This window comes from Schistocerca nitens, chromosome 9 (genome assembly GCF_023898315.1).
Source record: "Schistocerca nitens isolate TAMUIC-IGC-003100 chromosome 9, iqSchNite1.1, whole genome shotgun sequence".
Taxonomy (NCBI): Eukaryota; Metazoa; Arthropoda; class Insecta; order Orthoptera; family Acrididae; genus Schistocerca; species Schistocerca nitens.
The window spans coordinates 144,253,428-144,277,369 of NC_064622.1; the positions used below are offsets into that span (position 1 = coordinate 144,253,428).

The 23,942-nt window shown below is 39.9% G+C and overlaps 1 protein-coding gene across 2 annotated transcripts in view; it reads right to left on the minus strand.

The window, feature by feature from the left end:
- The window catches only part of LOC126203610 (protein MMS22-like), a 140,950-nt gene that overhangs the window by 94,025 nt on the left and 22,983 nt on the right, over nt 1-23,942 (minus strand). For both annotated transcript variants that reach the window (XM_049937976.1, XM_049937977.1), the window contains 2 exons: nt 16,522-16,752; nt 1,857-1,970 (listed from right to left, as the gene is read on the minus strand). In XM_049937976.1, coding sequence (XP_049793933.1) covers nt 1,857-1,970; nt 16,522-16,752 — 345 coding nt within the window. The remainder of the gene's footprint in view (nt 1-1,856; nt 1,971-16,521; nt 16,753-23,942) is intronic.

Below are 23,942 nucleotides of genomic sequence, written 5' to 3' on the forward strand. Positions count from 1 at the left end.
ATTGCATGTATGGAAATTTCTCATACAGTTTGTGCTCAACTCACTGATTATGGAAGACAATACTGCTTCTGCCAGCAAGATGGAGCAACATAATACACTTTATATCCGTGGAACAAATCCATGATGTCTTCACTGAGAAACGAACTGTCACCAAACATTTATGGCCACCAAGTTTGCCAGATCTAACAACATGTGAGTTTTCCCTGTGGGGACACGTGAACAGAAAGGTCAATGAAACAAATCCATATACAATACAGTGCGCACGGTGACAGCCAGTCAAGGAATATTTTAGGGAATTGGTTTAAAAAATTTATTTCATAGGGACAGCAAAATCTTTATAAGTTTACTCATCAGATCTTTACAAGTTTACTCCTAGAGCAACTTATGCTGTGCCTATGTGACACAACTTGCCTGTCTTTCAAAACCGAGGCAGTTCTGTCCAGTTAAAGCTCCCGACAAGAGATGCCCTGAGACCTCTCTGCTGAAACTGCTAGTGAATTCACACCATTGGTATTAGCCAATATCGTGTGTGGGATACAGGTCACGTGTGTGGAGGCTGGAGTGTTCTGCAGTGCGGAACACAGTTGCCTCTCTCTCTTGTAATCCAGACCTCAAGCAGAACAGACGTCTTTTCGGAAGGCAGAGCCTCTGGCTCTGCTTTCCACAACCGGTCACCAACATAAGTTAACATGAACCGCTTCCCATTCCACTGCCCATTTCAATTAATTGTTTGACCTCCTGGACTGGCCTGAACCTGGTAACTTCCGACCCTAGGCACACCCCTTGTATGCCATACACTGAAATATATTCTCTTTATTTTTCCTAATTTCCTGTTCTGTTATTTAACAGCAGCCCTAGATGTCCACTCTCAAGTCCTGACCCCTTGACCTCTTGCAAACTGTAGTCACAAGGCATATGTAACAACCTTCTCCCCCCTTCCCTGATAATATACAGTACAACAGGCAATGAAAGACAACACCAACAATGAAGTTGCTGCCACCAGTATCCAAACTTCATGCCAGATATATGTGAATATGCTTATATGTGCACAGCTATGTGTTGATATTGCAAGTGGTCATTTAAGTATCTTCTATGATTTTTCATTGCAAACAAATGGTAACTTCATTTCAGCTCTTTGTTTCTGTAATTGCACTGCATTTTCTTCATATTTCTATGGACTACTTTTATCTATACCACCTGGTATATCAAAATGAAGTAATTTTTGGTTCATTTGGTACTTCACAAGGATTGAGAACAATGGACTCATTTTACAGGTTAGTCTTCACTATATCATTCTCATCACACACTTTTTACTGACATTCACACAAACAAACAATGACTGCCCAGGCAGAAGGACTTATTGGAAATTTGGGCAGTTAGGAGGGAGGAAGACATGGGACCAAGTGGAGGAAAGGAAGCAAAGGAAGGTAGGAAAGTGAAATACAAGAGTCGGTGGTTGGGAATATGTGGAGGTACAGTAAGGAAGTGTGTGTGTGTGTGGGGGGGGGGGGGGGGGGGAGAGAGAGAGAGAGAGAGAGAGAGAGAGAGAGAGAGAGAGAGAGAGAGAGAGAGAAGGGGCAGCTGCAAGGCTCGCTATCAACTAGTACCAATGCCTCAGTCTCGGGTGCATGATTCTGTTTTCTTAGTAGTTTCTTGCTCCAGGATAGAGAAAAATTTGTAATGTTTTCATCGCTTTCCTTCTGTAAGTGCCTGTTATGATACAGTTGACAGTTCAGATTTAACAACTGAATCAGACCAAAATATTAATTGTTTCAACTGTTTAAGGACCAAATTTGTTGTTTACAATTACTAACAGATCATATACACAGATAAGTATCAGATTTGTAGGCACTTACTTTTCCGTGGCCTTTCTCATATTGGTCATCAAGTAAGAACAGCAGCAGTAACCACAGTTCTCTAACACATGTACAACTAAATGGAGACTTCTTTTGTAGATCAGTTACCGAAATCTGAAACATAGTTTAGAATAGAAAGAATGTAGCAATTTAAATTGTAGAAAAAACAGAAATGTAGCTCTTATTCAACTAACAAGTAAATTTGTGATGGCTGGATTATCCAGAAAGTCTTAATACCTCACAATATGAAGCACTTCTGTTAAGTTGCATTTTACCATAACATGACTTTCCACAAAGCTCTACAAGATGGGTAGAAGTGGTTTACAAGTGTTGTGCTTCACTTTACAAGGGGTGTCCCATTTAAAGTCATGGCTGAGGACCTGATGCACTTGAGCTGGAGGGCTTAAGGGCCTTCCTGCTGACTCAGGAATGCATAGAACACACACATGGATGCAGTCATTCACAGGCATGTAGGCTGTTAGCGAACTTTATGTGGGTCTTGTATCACACCAGTATTCAAGATTGTGTAAGGCTGCAATGGGAATGCCACCTACATTCACATGCTTTGCACCTGCTAGGGATTTTCCAAAACAAGATCAAAAATATTTGCACCCTAGAATGAAGATCGAAAGAATCGAGCTACTCAGCTTCGAACAATTATTGGGGAACTCTCCAAATTAAACCCACGAATGACAAGACAGTACAATCTGAATCATCTCAGTGCCCAGCAGGACAAGAGTGGGGGAAGAAGAACAAAAGTCTCCAGTTGGCACATTCAGTGAGGCACTCGGGGACTCTTTCAGCAGATTTTCAATTGAAGCCTTTCTAAGCCATGAGGTGACTCTGTTTCACATAAGAGCATTCTGACTTTGCATACTGGAGGCATGCCAGTCTGTTTTCTACTTGGTTCTCACACTTTGAGTCTGATTCTTGTATCCATCCTGATGTCTACTGTCATTCTGTGGTATCCTCAATTTCCATTCTGTGCAGGGTAGCTTTTCTTTCAGTCCAGTGTTAGGATCCATAGAAGTTCAACTGTGTTCTTGCTGCCTGACACATTGAAATATAACTTGGAATGCCGCCTCCACAGTCTAATTACTGCAAACAAAAGACATCATCTGATCATCAGGAGACAGAGAGCTGCCACTGTGGTCAGGACACTAGCACTGTCCTGACTACAGGGTGGTGGTTTTGCCTGGAGAATGATTGAGGAAGAAGCAGTGGACACGATGTAGGTTAAGCTGATCTGACTGTCATCTGTACAGCCATGGGTACACAGAGATATAAACTGCTGTCCATCAATCAACAACCATGAGATTGAAGTGGTGTGTCAACACCACATCAGCCAGCTACATCTACATGCACTGCTGATTCCATCATGTTGTGAGATAAAATGGTTAATCCCTCCTCCCTACCTACATGTTCAATTACTGAGCTGTGTCTACACACAGACAAATTGAGCCTAAGTAATTAGTAATTTATGTAGCAAACGGTAATTAAAAAAAACATGGCTATTGTTACATTCTTTCATTGTTTTAGTACCCAGCATGGAGTCGCTCTGCTCCTTTTGCATATCAAAGGTTATAACAACGTAACACTGCCAAGCTATTTCTCAAGATACTAAGACAAATGTTGTACAATAAGATCAAATCTAGTTCTCTGTGTCGCAGACATCTGCCTCCTGGACTTGGAATCAATGTGTAACAGCTATCTGCACCTCATCATTGTGACAATTTTAACTAGACAGAAATTCATTCTGATGTAATAAAGATAAAAATCATTGAGAACACGACCAAGTTTGGAACTGAATTGACAAACACTCCCTGAAGAATATATGGGAACAGACAGCTTAGTGTGTTAAGATGTCACCTGTAGAGACAATAGAATTTGCTAAATTGGTCCCTATGCTCAGCAGCTTACAGCATTGTGTCCTCTGCTTAGACTCACTCCGTGCCCTCCAAAGTCTTATGTGCGCTGTACACTGCTCATCTCTTAGTGCAGCGGGACCAGGAAAACTGTCATTTGCTCACTCTTCGTGGGGCCAGTGTCATGTTTCTGTGTGTTCTAGGTCATGTCGGTCTGCCAGGAAATGAGGCTGCTGACGCTGCTGCCAAGGCTGCAGTCCTCTTACCTCAGCCCACGAGTACCTATATTTCCTCCGATGATCTCTGCGTTGCCGTCTGTCAGGAGATGGTGTCCCTTTGGTTTCGCCAATGGTCCTCCCTTCACAGGAAGGAGCTTCGGCTTATTAAGCCTCTCCCAGGGCCTTGGATGACCTCCTCTTAGCCCTCCCACTGGGAGGAGATTATTTTAACTTGGCTGTGTATTGGGCACTGCCTTTTTAGCCACCATCATTTGCTAAGTGGTGCTATCCCACCACTTTGTATACATTGCGCCCAAATTTTAATGTCCGGCACTTCCTGCTGGAATGCTCCTTTTTTAACATTTTACATTCCAGCTTGGGTTTGCTGTCTGATTTATCAGCCATTTTAGTGAATGACGTGCAGGCTGTTGAAGGCCATTTAATTTTTAGTTTTGGACCTCGATTTCTCTATGGTGTTTTTTAGCCCTTTTTCCATGTGCCTGTTTTTAGCTGTCTCCTATTCTGTCCATTGGTACCGACATATAGTCGTTTAACTCATCTGTGTGTCCGTATTCTATAGTTTTGACTTGGGCACGTATGCCCCAGTTGCTTTTTGTGCACTAAAGCAAAACAAAACAAATAGAGAGACAAACTTCACTATGAACTAAACCAGTTCTAGCTACGCTGCCTACGAAGGAGTCAGAAAAACCAGGTTAACTTTTGTTTTGTCAGGAGTATTGAATATTCAGTACAGAGAGAACTTCAGACATCCAGAGACCAAGATTTGAGAATGTGATGTGGTGTCACTGCAAGAGATCAGCAGTGATCCTAACATGGCAGCTTATCTGTCTATTTCAGCAGTGTTGCAGCCTTAAATGTAGATTACACAGCTCAGTTAGTTAGTTAGTCCATGGGAACTGCCAGTAGCACAGCCTGTTGCGGGGATTACTCCTTAGTTGATCACTCACTATTAATGTAGTGTTTGACTAAAACCATACGATTCCTCCCACATCTCTGAAAATTCATAGGGCGAGAAAAGGTAGGGGGAGGAGGGAGTGGACACTCAGTGAATGGTGAGAAGACTGGCATCCCAGACAAAGAATGTGATGTAGTTGGTGTGCATGGTTGGAGCTGGTTCTTTGTAATAGGTGGGCTTACATCTGAGGCCATGGGTTCCTTGTCACAAAGGGAGGGTGAGACCTCAATTGGTGGTGGAAGAGGCTCCTACTCCACAGACACAGACCACATGAGGTGATAGTGGAGCTCCAGAAGTTGCTGAAGGTGTTCCTGCCAGGGGTAAAAACTGTGACAACACACCTGTGGCAGTGATGTGGGTAGTTTGTTCATACCTGGTGTCCAACATCTGATGTGTGGGTGGTTTGCATGGCAGGTCTAACGAGCCCTTGTCACTGTAATGCTGCTGGAAGCCTACTCATCCGCATTTCTGTAGCTGCCCAAAACATATCGTAGCCAGCCATGTGGCAGGCTCAGGGCACAGAAGGTTCCACAATGTTTATAGTATTCACCCATGGAGGATATTTTTGGGGAATAGCCATTGGGGGACAGGGTTGTCATCTGACGAGAAACAGAAACCCACAGAATGCATCATTCCTGTTAGAGAACATGGCCTGTTTTAGTAATTATTTTAATTTTAATGGTCACACAATGAGGTCTGCCTTCCCAATGGATGCAGGGTGAAAAATATGGTCTATCCTGTTTGCTGAGCAGAAGTTGGGAAAATCCTTGGAACAAAATTGTGGTCTGCTGTCAGACACCAACACAAAACATGAGTCCACAATGGAGAAAATCAATTTGAAGATTGTGATGTGATGGATATCATCTGAGAGGTGTAGGGGAATCTGGAGTGTTTGGACATTATGACTAACCACACTTGCCCACTGAATGGACCAGCAAAATCAATATTTATATGCACCACTAATCCTTATGGCAAATGTGAAGTATGCACGGACAAAGGGCACTCAGACATGACTTCATACTCAGTGTTCCTCATCAGAACTCTGTTAATAATGCTGAGCTCTTTTTATATGGAAATGTAGATATGGAGTCCAAATGGGGTGATCAAGAATGCGGTCTTGCCACTCATTAGTGATGAAATATGAGACTACTTTGGTCAGAGGGTTGTTGCCTTTGGCTTTGGCAATGACCTCCAAGGTAACTGCGAATCCTTCCAATATCCTCAAGAGGGCATCATCAGTTTGTATAAACAAATGTTCATGACATCAAAAGCTGGGCTGGGACTCTTAGGGAGCCAGGAGAGTGCATCAGCATTTGCTTACCGAGTGGTGGGGCAATGACGGATGTTGGCAGCTACTGAGAGACAGCAGCTGTTATCTGTTTATTAGGCACTGAGTTTTTGACCAAAAAAGCATGATGAGAGTTTTGTGGTTGGTTATTAAAGGCATTTAGTTTCATAAACAGGTTGTATACGCGGACAAGGAAAAAACATTCCCAGATTTCTCGGTTAAAAATACACTTTCTCCTGGGTGTTAAGTGAGGGTATATTTTCCCTCGGAACTGTAAAACTTATCAATCCTTTGAATGGTTATGGTTTTATACATGGGCGTAGAATTTGCCGGCACTTTAGAAAACAAAACTCAAGGAGAAAAAACACATTTTGGAAAGATCTTTGATGTGCAGCAACATGTACACTGCATATTTTCATATTACGAAAGTATAAATTCAAATTCCACCAAAAACCGCTTGTTACTTTCCGAAGCATTGAAATCGCGATTGTGATGCGCTTTTGTAAGCCAGTCATAGCTCATTTCACGTGATCTCGCCAGCCGACGACAGCAGTTATTCAGAGCATAGGACACGTGATGTGGTCAGCCAATAGCAATATTGATGTCAAGTAGCGCGAACACACAAACAGGAAAATTTAATGGTTTAAATTAATATATGTAGTGTTGCTACAAGAAAAGCAAAGCTTTCACATATGATATTGATTTCTAAGGTTAACACGCTGCAAGAGAAGCTAAGCTTTCACATATAATGTTGATCTTTTTTGTGCATATTACGTCTGAAGATATATCACACAAATGTGTCAGTAAAATTTTTAATAACGACATAAATGTCTGATCTTCTGGGCTCAAAATTCTTCTAAATGGCTCATCATCAAAGAGTTGATTTTTAAATGAGAGTCAAACGCTCTGTGATTTAAGAAATTCATCGTACATTCTTGCACACAGTACAACTTATGTACAAGGAAGTTTACTTTGAAAGTAACACTTTTCAAACCACCATTTGCGATATTTACCCACGACCTGTTAGAAATAGGTTTGTTTCTGCAGTTGCCAGAGAGCACCAGATAACAGGCGCCACCACACTTGTGCAGCTACAATGACGGAGGAGGCTTGTATGTCCATACATGTAAAACATTATAAGATCTTATGTTATGTCAAAAGAAAAAAGACATCAGAGAATAATCAAAGAGCATTGGAATTTCATAACCCTACTAAAATGTGCACATTTAAAGCGCATACTTTAAGTGCTCATTCGTATGTCCAGATTCCCAATGAAGTAGGCCTCGAACTCATTTTAAGCTTTTCAGTGTGGTTTTCGGGATGTAAATTTTCTTGGAGTACCAGTATTGTATTGTGTTTGGTTCTTTATTATGGAATATATATATGTGCTAGAAGATGAAAACGTGCACTTCAAATGCAGCGAACAGTTGAAACTAGCCAACTGTGTGGAATTAAACACTTCATTTCAAATACATTGACTGCCTCAACGGAAAAGATAAATAAAAGTAAAATTTCTTTAGCAAATTGACAAAAATAACTTCATTGTTCTGCAAAGTGATTAATGCTTGAGTGTCAGAAAGGTGGAAAGAAAATAAAATCTGAAACTAATAACATAGTTTAGACCGCCATAATTATGTGAAGGTATTTTAATTCATTTGAGAGCTCCTGGCCACAGAAATATGTTTTTTTTTTCTTTTCTTTTTTTCATTTGACATGAGATTAGCAAACAAAGAGGAAACAGCAAAATCACTAAATGTAAACATGGGTCACGTGAAGACTACCCACCTCACCACCGTAACTCAGACTGCTCTGCGCATCAGCCCCAGATCTACGATATTTCTGAACTGGGGCAACACTAGATTCCCGGGGTTTTCCCAGAGCTCCCGGTTGTCCCGGGTCGTATGCACCCTGATAAAGGAAAGTGAGAAAAGCTAGTTCTCATATAGTCATTGCTTCTTTCTCAATTTGGCTGTAGTTGTCCTGTAGTGCCATCAATGTGTTTAATACAGAGGTGATGAGCTATTCCACACCACTAGCATTTTTGTGGGAGACAACCCTAGCAGTCCCATGTTAGGATGCATTAGTGGCAGGAATTAGACTTTTGCTTGGATCAAAAAGTGCTAAGAACAGGCTTGCTAAAGGCATTTCTTAAGTTATTCAAATGAAGTTGGCATTCATGTGTCCATTTAAATTACTGCAAGCTTTTCTTGCATATGTGATCTAGTGATTTTGCAAATTTGATGCCATAGTTATAAATTTCTCATAATAGTTTAATTTCTTCCCTCAAATTGGTAGGTGGTGATAGCTGGGTGATGGCTTTGCTTTGTTGTCAAGGGGGATATCAGCCATCAGCGCGTAATGTATGTCCAAAATACTCAATGTACTGCTGAAAAAAATTCACATTTCTGCAAGTTACACTTGAGGCCACAAGACTGGATTTCATAGAAAACAGCAGTCAGAGGTTTTCAGGTGTTCTTACTTGACGGGACTTCATACGATGATGCTGTCAAGCCAATTATCACTGCAAGGAATGTCATGCAGGATGTGTTCCACATATCCCTGGAAAAGGGCATATGCACTGGCAATCTATATCTACAGCTATACTCTAGAAACCACTGTTAAGTGCATGGCAGAGGGAACACCCCATTGTACCAGTTATTTGGGCTTTTGCATTTCATTACCATGTGGGGTGAGGGAAGAATGACTGTTTCAATGCGTCTGTACGCACCGTAACTAATGTAATCTTGTCCTCACAAACTCTATGGTAGCAATACAGTCATAATTCAAAGTCAGTTCTTGAATATTTGTAAGCAAGCTATCTTAGGGAGTTGACCTATTCAGTTCTTTCAGCACCTTCATGACACACTCTTATGGGTCAAACAAACATGTGACCATTGGTGCTGCTCTTCTCTGTATATCCACTGTTAATTCCTTCTGGTAAGTGTCCCATACACTTAAGAAATAGTCTAGAATGAGCCTCGTAAGTAACTGGTAATCAATCTCCTTTGTAGACTGATTGGATTTCCCCAGTATTCTACCAATAAACTGAAGTCTGCCACCTACTTTACCTATGGCTGAGCTATATGATCATTCCATTTCATATCCATTTTATATCCATGTATTTGTATGAATTAACCAATTCCAGCTGTTGCTCGCTGATCTTACAGTCATATGGCACTATGCTTTTTTCATTTTGTGAGGTGCACAACTTTTCATTTCAGATCATTTAACACAAGTTGCCAATCTCTGCATCACTTTGAAAGCTTATCAAAATCTGACTTAATATTTGTGAAGTTTCTTTCAGACAGTATGTCATTATAGTTAATGTTGCATTAACTGCAAAAAGTGTGAGGTTACTATCTGTATTGTCTGCAAGATCATTAACATAAAACATGAATAGCAACGATCCCAACACTTCCCCGGTGCACTGCCGAAGTTACTTATACATCTGTCAATGACGCTCCATCGAAGATAAGTTATAGAGTCCTCCCTACTAAAATATTCTTCAGTCCACTAACAAATTTCACTTGATATCCCATATGATCATACTTGTGATAATATGTGTAAACGTGGTATCGGGTCAAATGCTTTTTGGAAATTGGGAAACCATGGCTCTCAGTGTGTCATGTGAGAAAAGTGGAGTTTTCAGAATCCATGCTGGTTGGCATGGATGAGGTCATTCTGTTCACAATACCTCATTAAGGTTGAGCTCACATCATGTTCTACAAATCTACAACAAATTGATATCTTGGTTACTGGATGGTAGTTTCATGGATCATTTGTGCTACCCCTCTTGCAGACGGGTGTGATTGTGCTTACTTCCAACTACTGGGCACAGTTTTTTGTCAGAGGTATGTTCCAATAGATTATAGTTAACAGAGGAGTTAACTCAGCTGCAAATTCAGGGATTCTATTAGGCCATGGAGCTTTGTTCCCTTTTAACAATTTCAGCTGTTTCTCAATGCCAATGCCATGAATATCGATGTCCTTAATCTTCTCAGGAGTACAGGAATTAAATTGAGAAATTCTTGCTTTGCTACCTTAGATTTCAGTTCTTCTCATCTGTGCATTACTGTACACTAACTCTGGTGTCACTAACAGCCTTTATATATGACCAGGATTTCTTTAGGCTTTGTGACAGATCTTCCAATAATAGTCTGCTATGGTAGTCACTGAAGATTTCATGCACTGATTTCATGATAGCCAAGTACATTTCATTCAGCATCTCTCTATCTACAATGCTACACTGTATTTTACACCTATTGTGCAGTAGTCTCTGTTTCTTTGGAAGATTTTCCAGTTACTGTATACTCTGCAGAGCCCCTCCCATCACAAACCGTTCTACTGGGTACCTATATATATACAGCGCATGGTCAACTATTCTTTTAAACTTGAGTCATGGTTCCTGTACGTGCTCCTGTCCTGGCCTGAAAGTTTCACATTCTACATTACAAATGACACCACTGCTTCTTCACCTAGTTTACTGAACACATAAATTTTTCTTCTTGTTTTAATTGCCCTTTGTACTTCTGTAATCATGTTGCTACAACTGCCTCATGGTCACTGATACCAGTTTTGATGTAGAAATCCTCAAAGTGGTCAGGTCTGCTTGTTGCCATCAGATCTATTTCTGTCGTGAACAGTGTTCCAAACTGTCTGTTCTAGATAGTTTTCAGAGAAGACATTTAGTAATATTTCACATGATATCTGGTCCACCACTAAAAAAACCTATAATTATCCCAACTGATTGATGATTTAAGTTTCCTCCAATGATTACAGAGTGATTGGGGAACTTACGTACAAGCAAACTGAGGAGTTCTCTTAAGTTATTTAAATAGTCACAGTACTTGGTTTACTGTTAAGCATATATTTACACACAAATTTGCATTTTACATAATTTGACTTCATCCCCCAATTTTGTGAGTCTGGTGGTCAATAGAAGGATCCAATAATAATTTTATTTCCATGCCTGATACTGAGTGTTGCCAAACAATCGCGCATATAACTTCAGTTTCTATTACACTGAATTTCAGTTTCTTGTCTCCTGCAACAAATAAACTGCCTTCATTTTTCCATTATTGTATCCTTTTGATATATGCCTAAATGTTCCCCCAAAAATTTCTCTGTTGACAACTTCAGATTTTAACAAGTTTTCTGTATCTAGTATTATGTGAGCTTCACTGCTTTTTAAGAGCACCACTTTGTTGCAAATGCTTCAGCAACTAACCACTAAGATTTAAATACTAGGGTTTTAATGCTCTCACCTGTGGGGGGGGGGGGGGGGGGGCATTTCTTTGGATCTTACACTGATAGTTCTGGGTTTCTTACAGATATCTTATATGGACTGGATGAGGAGTTGCTTAATCTAAGAAACCATTGTGTAGACTCCACACACAGTAAGCTACCTGAAGCCTCTTCAGGTGTAGCATATACCTGAACCATTTAACAGGACCTTATAGTTATCACCCCTACGGTACAACTCGAGGAAATCATAGCCTAGCCTGACACAAAACCTTTCCAGTTGCTGGTTCAAGTCTTCCACTAGTCACAAAACTAGGTGGCCACAATCTATTTTAAGAAAATGCTGCAGGTTTTGAGCTTTGTTGAAACTTGGCGAGCAAGCCTGATATTCTCAACCTTCTCTGCCAGACATTGGAATGATCCAATTATGACCTCAGAGTCAAGATGACAGATATTGTTAGTCTCAGTGTGTGCCACAGCCTGCAGTTGATAACGCATTGTTCCCTAAATGGTGGTTGGAACAGCCTGGTAGACAATATGTGGGGCATCATATGCTGTAAACATCATTAGATTTTTGCAACCTCACACTCAAGGGGTTCCTTGCGAGTGCACCTGGTATTACTCCCTATTCATTGCTGCAATTTACCTAAGGAGTACCATTATTCGCCATACGTTTGGACTGACAATGATTAATAGACCCCTACCCCCTTGTGTCCATCTCCCTTCGACACGGGGCACAATAACTTTCCCAAGAGGTGAAGTAAACTTACTTCAATGGCTCAGTATTGACTTTTAGTTGAAGGCGGCACCTTGAATTTGTTTGTTAGGGGATGGGTGTAACATCCTGAGTTTGCCCTGATCATGTAAGTTTATTATTTTGACAGAGAGAAATGGTGTGTTAACGACCACAGTAGCTTGTGATTGCACATCCACTGGAAGTTGTATATATCCATCCACGAGATCAATTTTGGAAAAGTATGGGCAACACATCAGTTTTTGCATCAATTTCTCAGTGCAAGGAATAAGATAAGTGTCAATCACACATTAAGCATTTACAGTAGACTTGAAATTACAAAAAATACCTAGTTTGCCATTTGGTTCATGAATGACAGCCAAAGGCAAGATATAAATGATAAAAGTAACAAAATCTGCTGCCTTTTGAGATGATACAATTCTTTCTTCAGGTTGTAATGCAAAACGACTGGAATAAGTCATGCACATCAAAATTTCAGAGTGGCTAATTATTTTAGTTGTTGGCACAGCCTAATCCTTATTAAAAAGAGAGGTCAAAAGGTTTGAGATGAGGTATACAGATTTGTAAAAGGTGCTATATGTGAAATGATATTCATGTTGCCATGCATGTGAAAGGCAAAAGTTTGGAAACCATGCAGACTAAATATATTTTGCACTAGATGGAAAGTGACAATGAAAAATTGTAGTTGTCAACAGACTTGTTTGTAGATTTTGGAGACTTGTCATAACCCCATAATTGTGTCTGTTGTTTACTATAACACAACAGCTATTGATTTACTCCTTTGAGAGGGAGTGAGCTTATTTCTTCATAGGTCTTCTCATTGATTAATGGTGCAAAAGCAGTAATAGTGTAGTTTTCAGCGGCATTAAGTGATGAGCTACAGCAGACTACAGCAAGTGATCTCGTCTTCCACAATTTGGGGAATGAATTCCCAATATCGGCTCTGGGAACTATTATGTCTGCGAAAACAGTCTTCACATTGGATGGGACAGAATTATTTCTTACATTGAACTTTGTTATGATGAAGATGACATAGACTAGTGTCTACTACTGGATTTTCAGTGACTGACTGGCATACTGGCATGCAAAGAGGCGAAGTGTCTTTTGTATTGGACTTTGTGACAATGCAGACGGGTGTCCATATATTTAGTGACTGCTTTTCATAACATTACTGTCGCTACTTGATGAGAACATACAACCTGAATTTGGACTACCCTCACACCTGAGCAGGTGGGTATGTGTCTTCAATGTAAACACATTTCTTTGTCTTGTGCAATAGGGATTATCATTTTTTCTGTGGAATCAACATATAATTTTAAACAATCACTCTTCTCAAAATTAAAACCACACTTCTTCTTCTGATGGGAATGTTGGCATAAGTGGTGGTTTATGCTCTGGTGAAGCAATTGTTGAAGTATAGACTCTTGCAAACCTATCCTCTGTTGGAATAGTGCTTCTTGCAGACCCATCCTCTGCTTCTGCAGTACTTGTTGTTGTGTCTGCAGCACCTCATTTGATTTTGAAGCTGCATTTGCTGTTGTCACATCTTGAGAAACTCAAGACCAATTTTGCTGAATGTACATCCTTTAACGTGCCAACTTCGAGCCCAATGCAATCACTTGTGACTTGAATCCTCATTCACCTTGTAGAATGGGCTAATCCATTCCTTATATTCAGCAGCACACAGCTCTTACTGACAACACACAAAGACACAAACATTATGCAGTACTTTGAACAAAATTAGTTACAGCCAAGTAATAAATAATTAGATTAATAAACTGCCAAAGACAGCTCCATAAAATCTAGGTAAAGTTCTGAACAGTCACCAGTATTAAATATTCATGGCTAGAGAATAGGCCAAACATCCAGTATCCAAAGTCTGAGGATGTGATGCAATGTCAAAGTAAGATGTCAACTGTGTTCCGAGCTTGGCAGCGATCTGTTTGCTCCAGTTTTATATGCACCACATAGGTCACCTAGTTAGGTATTGTGACATGCAGGTCACCTGATGCGGATGGTGTCTGCAGAGTCAATCACACACAGTCGTTGTTGGAGAATGACTCATGCCAGAATGCAAGACACAGCAGCCTAAGCTTATTGTTGAACTGTGATAATCACAATTTCTGCAGTTTTCTACTTTATGTGTGGAGAGAAATTCAGTGCCTTTTCTGTGGCGTGATATAATGCTAGGCAATTTCCATAAGAACATTATCTACAGCCAGGGCCGGTTTGAGCACATTTTTCCACACAAGCAACGTATGATTTGCCCTCCTCCATCTCCCTCCCTTGTATACTTTAATATGTCAGTTTGGCCACTCTTACCCCAAGTGACATGCCTGTCCTTTCTAACCTTCCCCTACCAATCCTTCCTTCCTTTTTGGCGAAGGAGCTAATAGTTCTGAAAGATAATAATAGTTGTTCAATTTTAAACAAGTCTATCAACAGTGTTGGAATTTCACCTCTTCAAGGTAAGTATTGGCCAGCCATTTTGTCTCTTTGTAAAATTACAGTTTTAATACGAGATCCAATGTGGCAGAAAAGACACATAATTACAGATCCATGCATTTATTAAAAATAATACCCTAGTCCCCCTTATCTTAACTTTCAGATTATTTACAGTCCTCAAATACTTAAACACGGAACCAACATAATTACATGCTGACACCTCCTCTTCATGAGGCTGTCGGAAAATACACTATTCAAACTTAATACGACAAGCTGCACACTTTGCTGAGATGGTCAAGGTGACCAACATTGGATAGTTACATGTGCCTCAGGCAAATTGTTGGCATGTAAATTTGTGAGGCTGGATAAGAAATACAATGGTAAAACAAAAAAGTAATACACAGCTTTCACTTTTGAATACGTTTACCAAAGTTAAACTTGTATTGCATACATAGTGCCCTACAGAAGCTTACCGTATTTACTCGAATCTAAGCCGCACTTTTTTCCAGTTTTTGTAATCCAAAAACCTGCCTGTGACTTAGAATCGAGTGCAAAGTAAGCAGAAGTTCTGAAAAATGTTGCTAGGTCGCGCCACAACTAACTTCTACCGTCGAATATATGTAGCGCTACACAGGCATGCTTTGCAGGCACAAAGATAAATACTGGCGCCAAAACCTCTGTGTCAGAAAATAAATTAAATGAAAAGGTAGAAGAATGTAAACATTATGCCATGTATTTTTTTGTGTTTGCTACTAATTTAAATCCTGTCTGCCTAATATACTACGAAACTAGAGCGAGACAACAGCAAACGCGGAAGATTATACATATCATGTCATGTTTATATTCGTATTATTCTTTTACTGAATAGTGATACAGTCAGAAATGAAGCACAGCAAGTGACTAGATTTTTAAATCTAAGATGACTAATTTCTGTGCAGAATGTAATGTACTAAAGAGGTGTCTGCAAAGATTTTCAAACAAATTTTTTTTCGCTAGACTCTCGTTCAGAACATCATCTATCAGACGCACTCTATTATTTGGTTCTTGTTGATCATTATCAAAGAAATCAAGCAGTGTAACAACAACAGTCTCTTGCCATTGTTTCGCTTATGAGACAATTCCTCTCTCTCTCTCTCTCTCTCTCTCTCTCTCTCTCTTTTTTTGTTTTTATTGTAAGAAGCGGTAGCATGCACAAAAGCAAGCCATGCCACGAGCGGCGACAGGTCGTAAGCACTCATTATCAGAATGCGACAAACAACGCATGACACAGTACAATAATGCATTTTCAGCTTAGAGTGACGTAAACACCTATAACAAAGAGAACGGCACTTATCAGATCAAAGCAAAATAAGCAACTGATTCAAACCAGGCGAAGCACCTCAAAAAGGAAGGGTACCCATATAAATACGGACGGAGCGCCTGACACATAGCAGTGGCTACCTGGTAAAGCTTAACTGCTAAGCTTACAATTCGAACCAAACTACTGTAACTGTATCTTCATCCATTCAACCTCAATTGTGCCTCATGTTACAATGGACCAACTTTGTTTCGATTTGGAGGTGCGGTCTAAAACTTTTCTTTCCCCTGGAATTTCAAGCCTCAAATTTCAGGTGTGGCTTAGATTCGGGCAAAAATTTTTTTCCCTTGATTTCTAGTCTCATTTTTCAGGTGCGGATTAGATTCGAGTGTGGCTTACATTCGAGTAAATACGGTATCTTAATGGCTCTGCTGTACACATTTTCTGGCAAAACATGGATGCAGAGAACAAGGATAATACAATACAGGACAGAATTTCATTCCAGGTTTACACAACTTGGAATCTGCTACTGAATGTGAACTGCAGGCAATATATTGATTACAGAGGGCAATGCAACATACCTTTCCAAATCTGGCAACTGCAAGCATCACAAGGTCTGTTATCAACAACAAAATGTTCTTCTCTGTTTCACTGCTAAAGTTACTGCATCTTGTTTCACTGAAGCTGGGTGTCAAAGACTCAAGCAGCGTGTCTGTTCCACATTTATAGCTGTCTATCTGTACAATTAAAATAAGATGATGCCATCGCAGATCTAGATGCAAGTGGAACAGATGATAAGATGCCTGTGGACACTTAAAAAAAGAATGAAAATCAGCAATAACACATAAAAAAGCTGATCAGATATAAAATATTATGACTATATGCAAAAAGGTTATTGTACTTAAGATGTAAGTAGAGACTCCATTTAAGAATGGAGGTATTCTGGAGAACACAAATACACTGCAGAGATGTAGAGAAGAAGCAAAACTGATTCAGGTCTGATTGTTGCTAGATTTATATGTTCAATAATTGTGAGACTAAATAAATTAATAACACTCATAAGTATCAGCAACACAGGGAAAGATAGATTGCTACTCACCATAAAGATGACACGATGAATTGCAGACAGGCTCAACGAAAAGACACTTACACATTAGCTTTTGGCCAAAGCCTTCTCCAGGAAAGGAAACACACACACACATTCATTCAAACAACAGTCACACATGACTGCCATCTCGGGCAGCTTGGTCCTTGGTACTGTCATCCATTTGTAAAGAGCAAAGAAGTGTTTGCTATGTTTTTGTGGGCAAATGGGAGCACTCGGAAAATCTAGCAGAGAACTTCAAGAAATAAAGAGACACAAATAAAGCAAATTACGAAAGTGTGCATGAAATCAAGTCCTTCAATAAGTTGATTCATTTGATTATGCAGTTGTTGCTATTGGAGTACAAATCATTAACCACTTTTCATTCAGCAATATCACTGAGAGTACAAGAACTTATTCAGAGGTCAGGATGGAAAGAACGAATCCATAGCAGTGCTTAAGTTTGTGTTCTGCCACTTGATAAGACGATTTAAAACTGCTGTACATGCGAGGCTCTCAACAGCTTGATCTCGAGGAAAGATGGTACTGGAAGGACCCCATAGCATGTTATGTACATTAAAATCCCATAAAGGAGCATATGAGAGAGTAGTTTTACAAGTCAAAAAGACCTAAATCTCCATCAAAAGCAAGTACAGTGGACATATGATTACCACATATGACATGTGCACGTAAATATACAATTGCTTGCAATAGGGCGAGGAGGCGAAACGAATAGTGGTATTCATTGTTGATAAATACGGCCACCTCATCTTTAACTATCTCCCTATTGAGGTCAGTCTTTATGTGTAGGTTACACACTTCAGTACAGGGGTATCAGTGCCTTTCTGCTTCTGGATAACATTCTCATTTAGTGGGTCACCGGCAGTTTTGCAACTGACAGCACAGTAAATTTCTGTTCAGTATTTTCTGTACTAAGCTTTTGTTGTCACAAGAGTATCATATTGAATAACTTACTGGATCGTTGAGAATTTAAATGCAAATACATGGACGAGAGTGGAGTTACACACAAGGAAGTTTGTTCCACTTTCAACACCTTTGAGAAAAACATTAAATTTAGATGTCAATTTTTTTTCACTGTCATGCCAAAAAAGCAGTGACGCTTGGTGGTGCTATTGACTTGAGTGCTTATTTCACTGTAAGGAATGTTTCTGGTCAACTTACTGAATTTCCTTTCTTCTACATATGACATACAGCCACAGATCCACATTATATGATTCTGAGTGTCTAGCACAGTTAGGTTGGGTAGAACATGCTGACTCTAACATGGGTCATATCCTCTAAAAGGGGAAGACAAAGCTGTCCTCAATACAAAGGCTGGTGTTAGCTGTCTCTTCTAACAGTTATTTCACATTGCAATATCTCATGACATATCACAATTGTCTTTCAATTCCTGAATATGTCAAATCTGGATGACCCTGGAGTATTCATGAAGAATAGACTAGTTTCTACAACACATGTCTTTCATATTGCTGAAGTCAGTCATTATGAAAATTCTGTTAGATGGAAAGTTTAACTTATTGTTACAGTAGAAGTATCATCAAAATCAATTGAATTTGTTGAGAGAATTAACTACTGTGAGAACACATGCTTAAGTTTTGTTTGAAAGGTACATTGATTCAACGATATATGCTTTCCTATTTCTATGTAATATGATGCACTGCAGACTGTTGGTATCGTCGAAAATTGGTTCAATACCGTGGAACTGGAGTCACGGTCCTATTTCATCAAAGGAAAATTATTACTCTCTACAGAATTGCATTTTATTGTTTTTCCTCATATTTTTTCTGGATCTAGCAACTAGTTTTTGTTGAGCAATCTGTCATTGTACTTAGGCAGACTCTGGCTGATCTATAGAGACAATTTTGAAGAAATCTTTGTTTACAAAGTTCTCGAGAGACAAGAGCAATGCCAATGAACAGGAGAAAAGAATTTCCATCAAACTGCACTTTTAATTACAGTATTCTGAACTCTTTGAAGATATCCACATCGAAAATGGTATCAGTGACCATGATGCAGTTGTGGTAACAATGATTACCAAAGTACAAAGGACAATTAAACAATAAGAAACATATATATCTTCAATAATGAGGATAAAAAGTCAGTAGTGTCATATCTCAATGAGGAACCTGAAACTTTCATCACCGGGCAGGAGCATGTAGAGAAACTATGGCTCGAGTGTTTAAAAGAATAGTTAACCACATACTGGATAGATATGTATCCGATAGAACAGCCCGTAGTGGGCACCTCCATGGAATAGTCACTGTAAAGAAACTTCTAAGGAAACAGATTACTGCATAATAGGTGTAAACCAAAACATAGGGTTATAGATAGAGAAATGCTAAGTGAAGCGTGTTTGGCTGTCAAGAGAGCAATTTATGATACATTCAATGACTACTGTAGCAGAATACTGTCAAATGATTTTTCATGGAACTCAAATAAATTCTGGTCATGTGTAAAGGCCATTAGTGGCACCCAGGTTAGTGTTCAGCCCTAGCGAATGACACAGGAACTGAAACTGAGGGTAGCAAAGCAAAAGCTTAAGTCTATTTTCAAACGTTCCTTTACAAAGGTAAACCCACGAGCATTGCCCCAATTTAATGCTCATACCACGAAAAGATGGATGAAATAAGTATTACTGTTGAGAAACAGCTGAAATCATTACAACTGAAGAAAGCTCTAGTGCCCAAAGGTATCCCTGCCAGATTCTACACTGGATCTGAGGCTGGGTTGCCCCCTCTTCTGACTATAATCTATCCTCGATCCTTGAATAAAAAGCAGTGCCTAGTTCTTAGAAAAAGGCGCAGGTCGTACCCGTCGACAAGAAGGATAGCAGAAGTGATCCACGAAATTACCATCCAATATACTTGACATCAATTTGTTGTAGACTCTTCGACCATATTCTGAACTCCAACATAATGAAGTATCTTGCACAGAACGACGTCCTCCATGGCAACCAGCATGGATTACAAAAACTTTGATCACGTGAAACACAACTTGCACTTTTCTTGCATGACATACTGAAAGCTTTGGATCAAGGAAATCAGGTCGACGCAGTATTTCTTGACTTCCAAAGAGCATTAGATTCAGTACCACATCCACGCTTATTGTCAAAAGTACAATCATATGAGGTATCAAGTGAAATTTGTGACTGGATTGAGGACTTTTTGGTAGAGAGGATGCAGCATGTTATCTTGGATGGAGAGTCATCACTAGATGTTGAAGTAACTTTGGGTTAGCCCAAGGTAAGTGAATTGGGACCCTTGCTGTTAATGTTGTATATTAATGATTTTGCACACAAATTAATAGTAACATCAGGCTTTTTGCAGATGATGCTGAAGCTGTATAAATATTGAGAGATTCTGATAAGATTTCAAAGTGATGCAAAGATGGGCAACTTGCTCCCAATGTTCAGAATGCAAAATTGTGCACTTCACAAAACGAGAAAAACATAGTATCCTATGACTATTATAATATCAATGAGTCACTGCTGGAATCAGTTAACACATACAAATACCTGGGTGTAACACTTTGTAGGAATATGAGACTGAATGGTCACATAGGCCCAATCATGGGTAAAGCAGGTGATAGCCTTTTGTGTATTGGTAGAATACTGGGGAAGTGCAATCAGTCTATATAGGAGATTACTTATAAATCATTTATGCAACCCATCCTAGAGTATTCTTCAAATGTGTGGGATCCACACCAAATATGACTGACAAAGGATATTGAATGTATACAGAGAAGGGCAGCATGAATGATTACAGGTTTGTTCAATCTATGGGAGTGTGTCACAGAGATACTGAAGACAGATGTAAACTATCCCAAGAAAATCTATTAACAAAGTTCCAAGCATCGACTTTAAATGATGACTCTAGGAATATACTAAAATCTCCTACGTATTGTTCAAATAGGCATTGTGAGGATAAGATTAGAAGGATGTAGATGTAGAATCTCAAGTACAGTTCTAGTGTGCAATTTACGGAGAGTGGATGCACGCACACACACAAAGTCAGTCAACAAAGAATATTATTCAGTTTTAACATCAATGCAGAATCGACAAGGGGGCCACAGAAACTTAGCTGCTTCTTGCGCTGTAGCAGCCTTGATTACAAGGGCACCATTACACAGCTCTATTGGAGATTAATACAGCAAAAAGGTTAAAAATGATGTAAATTGTTACAGCTATACAGACATGAACAATTGGGACATGCTAGACAAGCATGGAGAGCTACATCAAATCAATTTCTGGACTTCTGAAGAACACAACATCAGGAATGTGACAGGTATGTTGAAACGGAAAAGAATAGGTATGTGATTCACAGACCTAGAAATGGCTTTTGATCTAGGAAACAAGAAAAGCCAGAGTAATTCTAAAATTGAAGGAGGTGAACTAGAAAGACAGGAGACTAATTAAGGATACAAGGCAGAAAGCAACCATGAAGGTAAGAAATGGTATGACAAACTGGGTTGAAATCGGATTGTTATCTTTCACTAGCTCTGTTTATTCTTCATATTAAAGACTTGATAATGAAGACACTAGAAGTAGAGAATGAAGAAGTAAGCATAGGAGGCCAGGAACTCAACTACCTCAGACCTGCTGATGGCATGATGGTGCTTGCAGACAAAACAACATTGTAAAAACAGTATCTCTTCCAAGAAGATTATCCAAACCTGACAGAGGACTGCAAGAGTACAGAATGACAATCAACACAAAGAAAACTAAAGAGATGAGATTTCATCACAAATAAGAAATGAAAGTAAAAACAATGAAAGGTTAAAATGGTCAGATTGCACAGTCAAGATATTTGAGGAACATTCTAATCGATAACCTGACGAGTGAAAGAAAGGAGATCAAGAATTCCAATGGCAAAGCAAGCTGCTTCTTCTTCTTCTCTCTCTCTCTCTCTCTCTCTCTCTCTTTTTTTTTTTTTTTTTTTTTTTTTTTTTTTTTTTTTGCACCCCACACACACACACACACATTCATTATGTGGCAAATTGTGGTCGGTGTTAAGAGAGAGGTCGGCTAAATGCCTTGTGTGAAATTTTTCTGTACAGCTGTAAAAGTTGGACATTGAAGAAGAGAGAGAATTGAAGCCATTCAAGATGTATGTTTGGAGTTGAATAGAGAGAATACATTGAAGTAGTGTGAAGTGCTGGAAAGGTTAAAGGAGCAAACCAGGTAAATAAAAGAAAAGCAGACAGGACGGGACATATATTGTGAGGAAAAGGTAGTTTGACAACAGCTATCAAAGCTACTGAGGAAGAAGAATTCTAGATGAAAGGACAAGAGGAAGATACCACACTATGGAGCATTTGGTCTGGAACAGGATCTGATGAAGATTGCATTGTGTCAGGAATCCAATAAGTGAAACACCTTACAACAGGGCTTAACAACTGGCCGGTTTTGAGCGCGAGTACTCGCGTGTGCTCAGGCACGTGCTCGCGAGCAGCTGCAAGGTCGCGGAGTAGGGAGGGAGGGGAAATGTGCGCGCACGTTTGAATAGGGCCGCAGCGTGCCTATGAAATTCGCGCCGACTGTGTAACGTTTAAAGTACTATGATCAGGTCTTAACAGTCACTTCGCTGGTTAAGAATCATGTGAAGTCGCCGTTGTGTAACCCCAACCATGCTTTCGTAGTTCAACCCCCACTGGGAGGAATTGTATCTGTTTACTGAAAAAGATGGTGTTGCAAAATGTTTACTATGTCACAAAACGCTGAATTCTTTTACGAAATTTAATTTGCAGCGACATTATATGTCGTACCACGCGAAAGACTACGGACGCGGAAAGTGTGATTGACCAGATCGTGCACAGGAAGTTATTAAACTTAAAAGGAAGCTATCCGAAGAAGATCTGGACGACTAAGAAAAATCAACTGAGGCAGCTCTCAGAGTGGGTTACAAAATTGTTTTGCTTTTAGCAAAATCCCTGCGCCCCTTAACTGTGGCGATTTAATAAAGTTTGGAATGTAGGAGACGAGATGCTGGCAGAAGTAAAGCTGTGAGGACCGGGTGTGAGTCGTGCTTCGGTAGCTCAGTTGGTAGAGCACTTGCCCGCGAAAGGCAAAGGTCCCGAGTTCGAGTCTCGGTTGGGCACACAGTTTTAATCTGCCAGGAAGTTTCATATCAGCGCACACTCCGCTGCAGAGGGAAAATCTCATTCTGGAAACATCCCCCAGGCTGTGGCTAAGCCATGTCTCCGCAGTATCCTTTCTTTCAGGAGTGCTAGTTCTGCAAGGTCGCAGGAGAGCTTCTGTAAAGTTTGGAATGTAGGAGACGAGATACTGGCAGCAGTAAAGCTGTGAGGACCGGGCGTGAGTCGTACTTCGGTAGCTCAGTTGGTAGAGCACTTGCCCGCGAAAGGCAAAGGTCCCGAGTTCGAGTCTCGGTCGGGCACACAGTTTTAATCTGCCAGGAACTTTAATAAAAGAATGTTTGGTAGTTGCAGCGGAACATTTGTGTCCATCTCAAGTTGAACAGTTACAGATTGAGCCATTATCTAACATGACCATTATGCGTCGCATACAGGACATGGCAGACGACGTCCAGAGCCAGCTTGCTAATATCTGTAAAGATTTTATGGCGTATTCTCTAGCTCTGGACGAAAGTGTTGATATCACTGGAAGAGCGCAGCTTGCCATATTTATTAGAGGTGTTAATAGAGATCTTCAGGTGAGGGAGGAGCTCCTCGATGTAGTAGCCATGAAGAACACTACAACCGGAGGTGATATTTTAAGTAGTGTTGAAGAAAGTGTTGAAAATATAGGATTGTCGTGGAATTCTTTAGTTTCAGTGTCTACAGATGGTAGAGGCATACACTAAGCTAGTAAAATTATGTGGCACGTGTTCATTCTCCTTTATTTGTTTCATTTGTCGCAGTAATAATTCGTGAGTGATA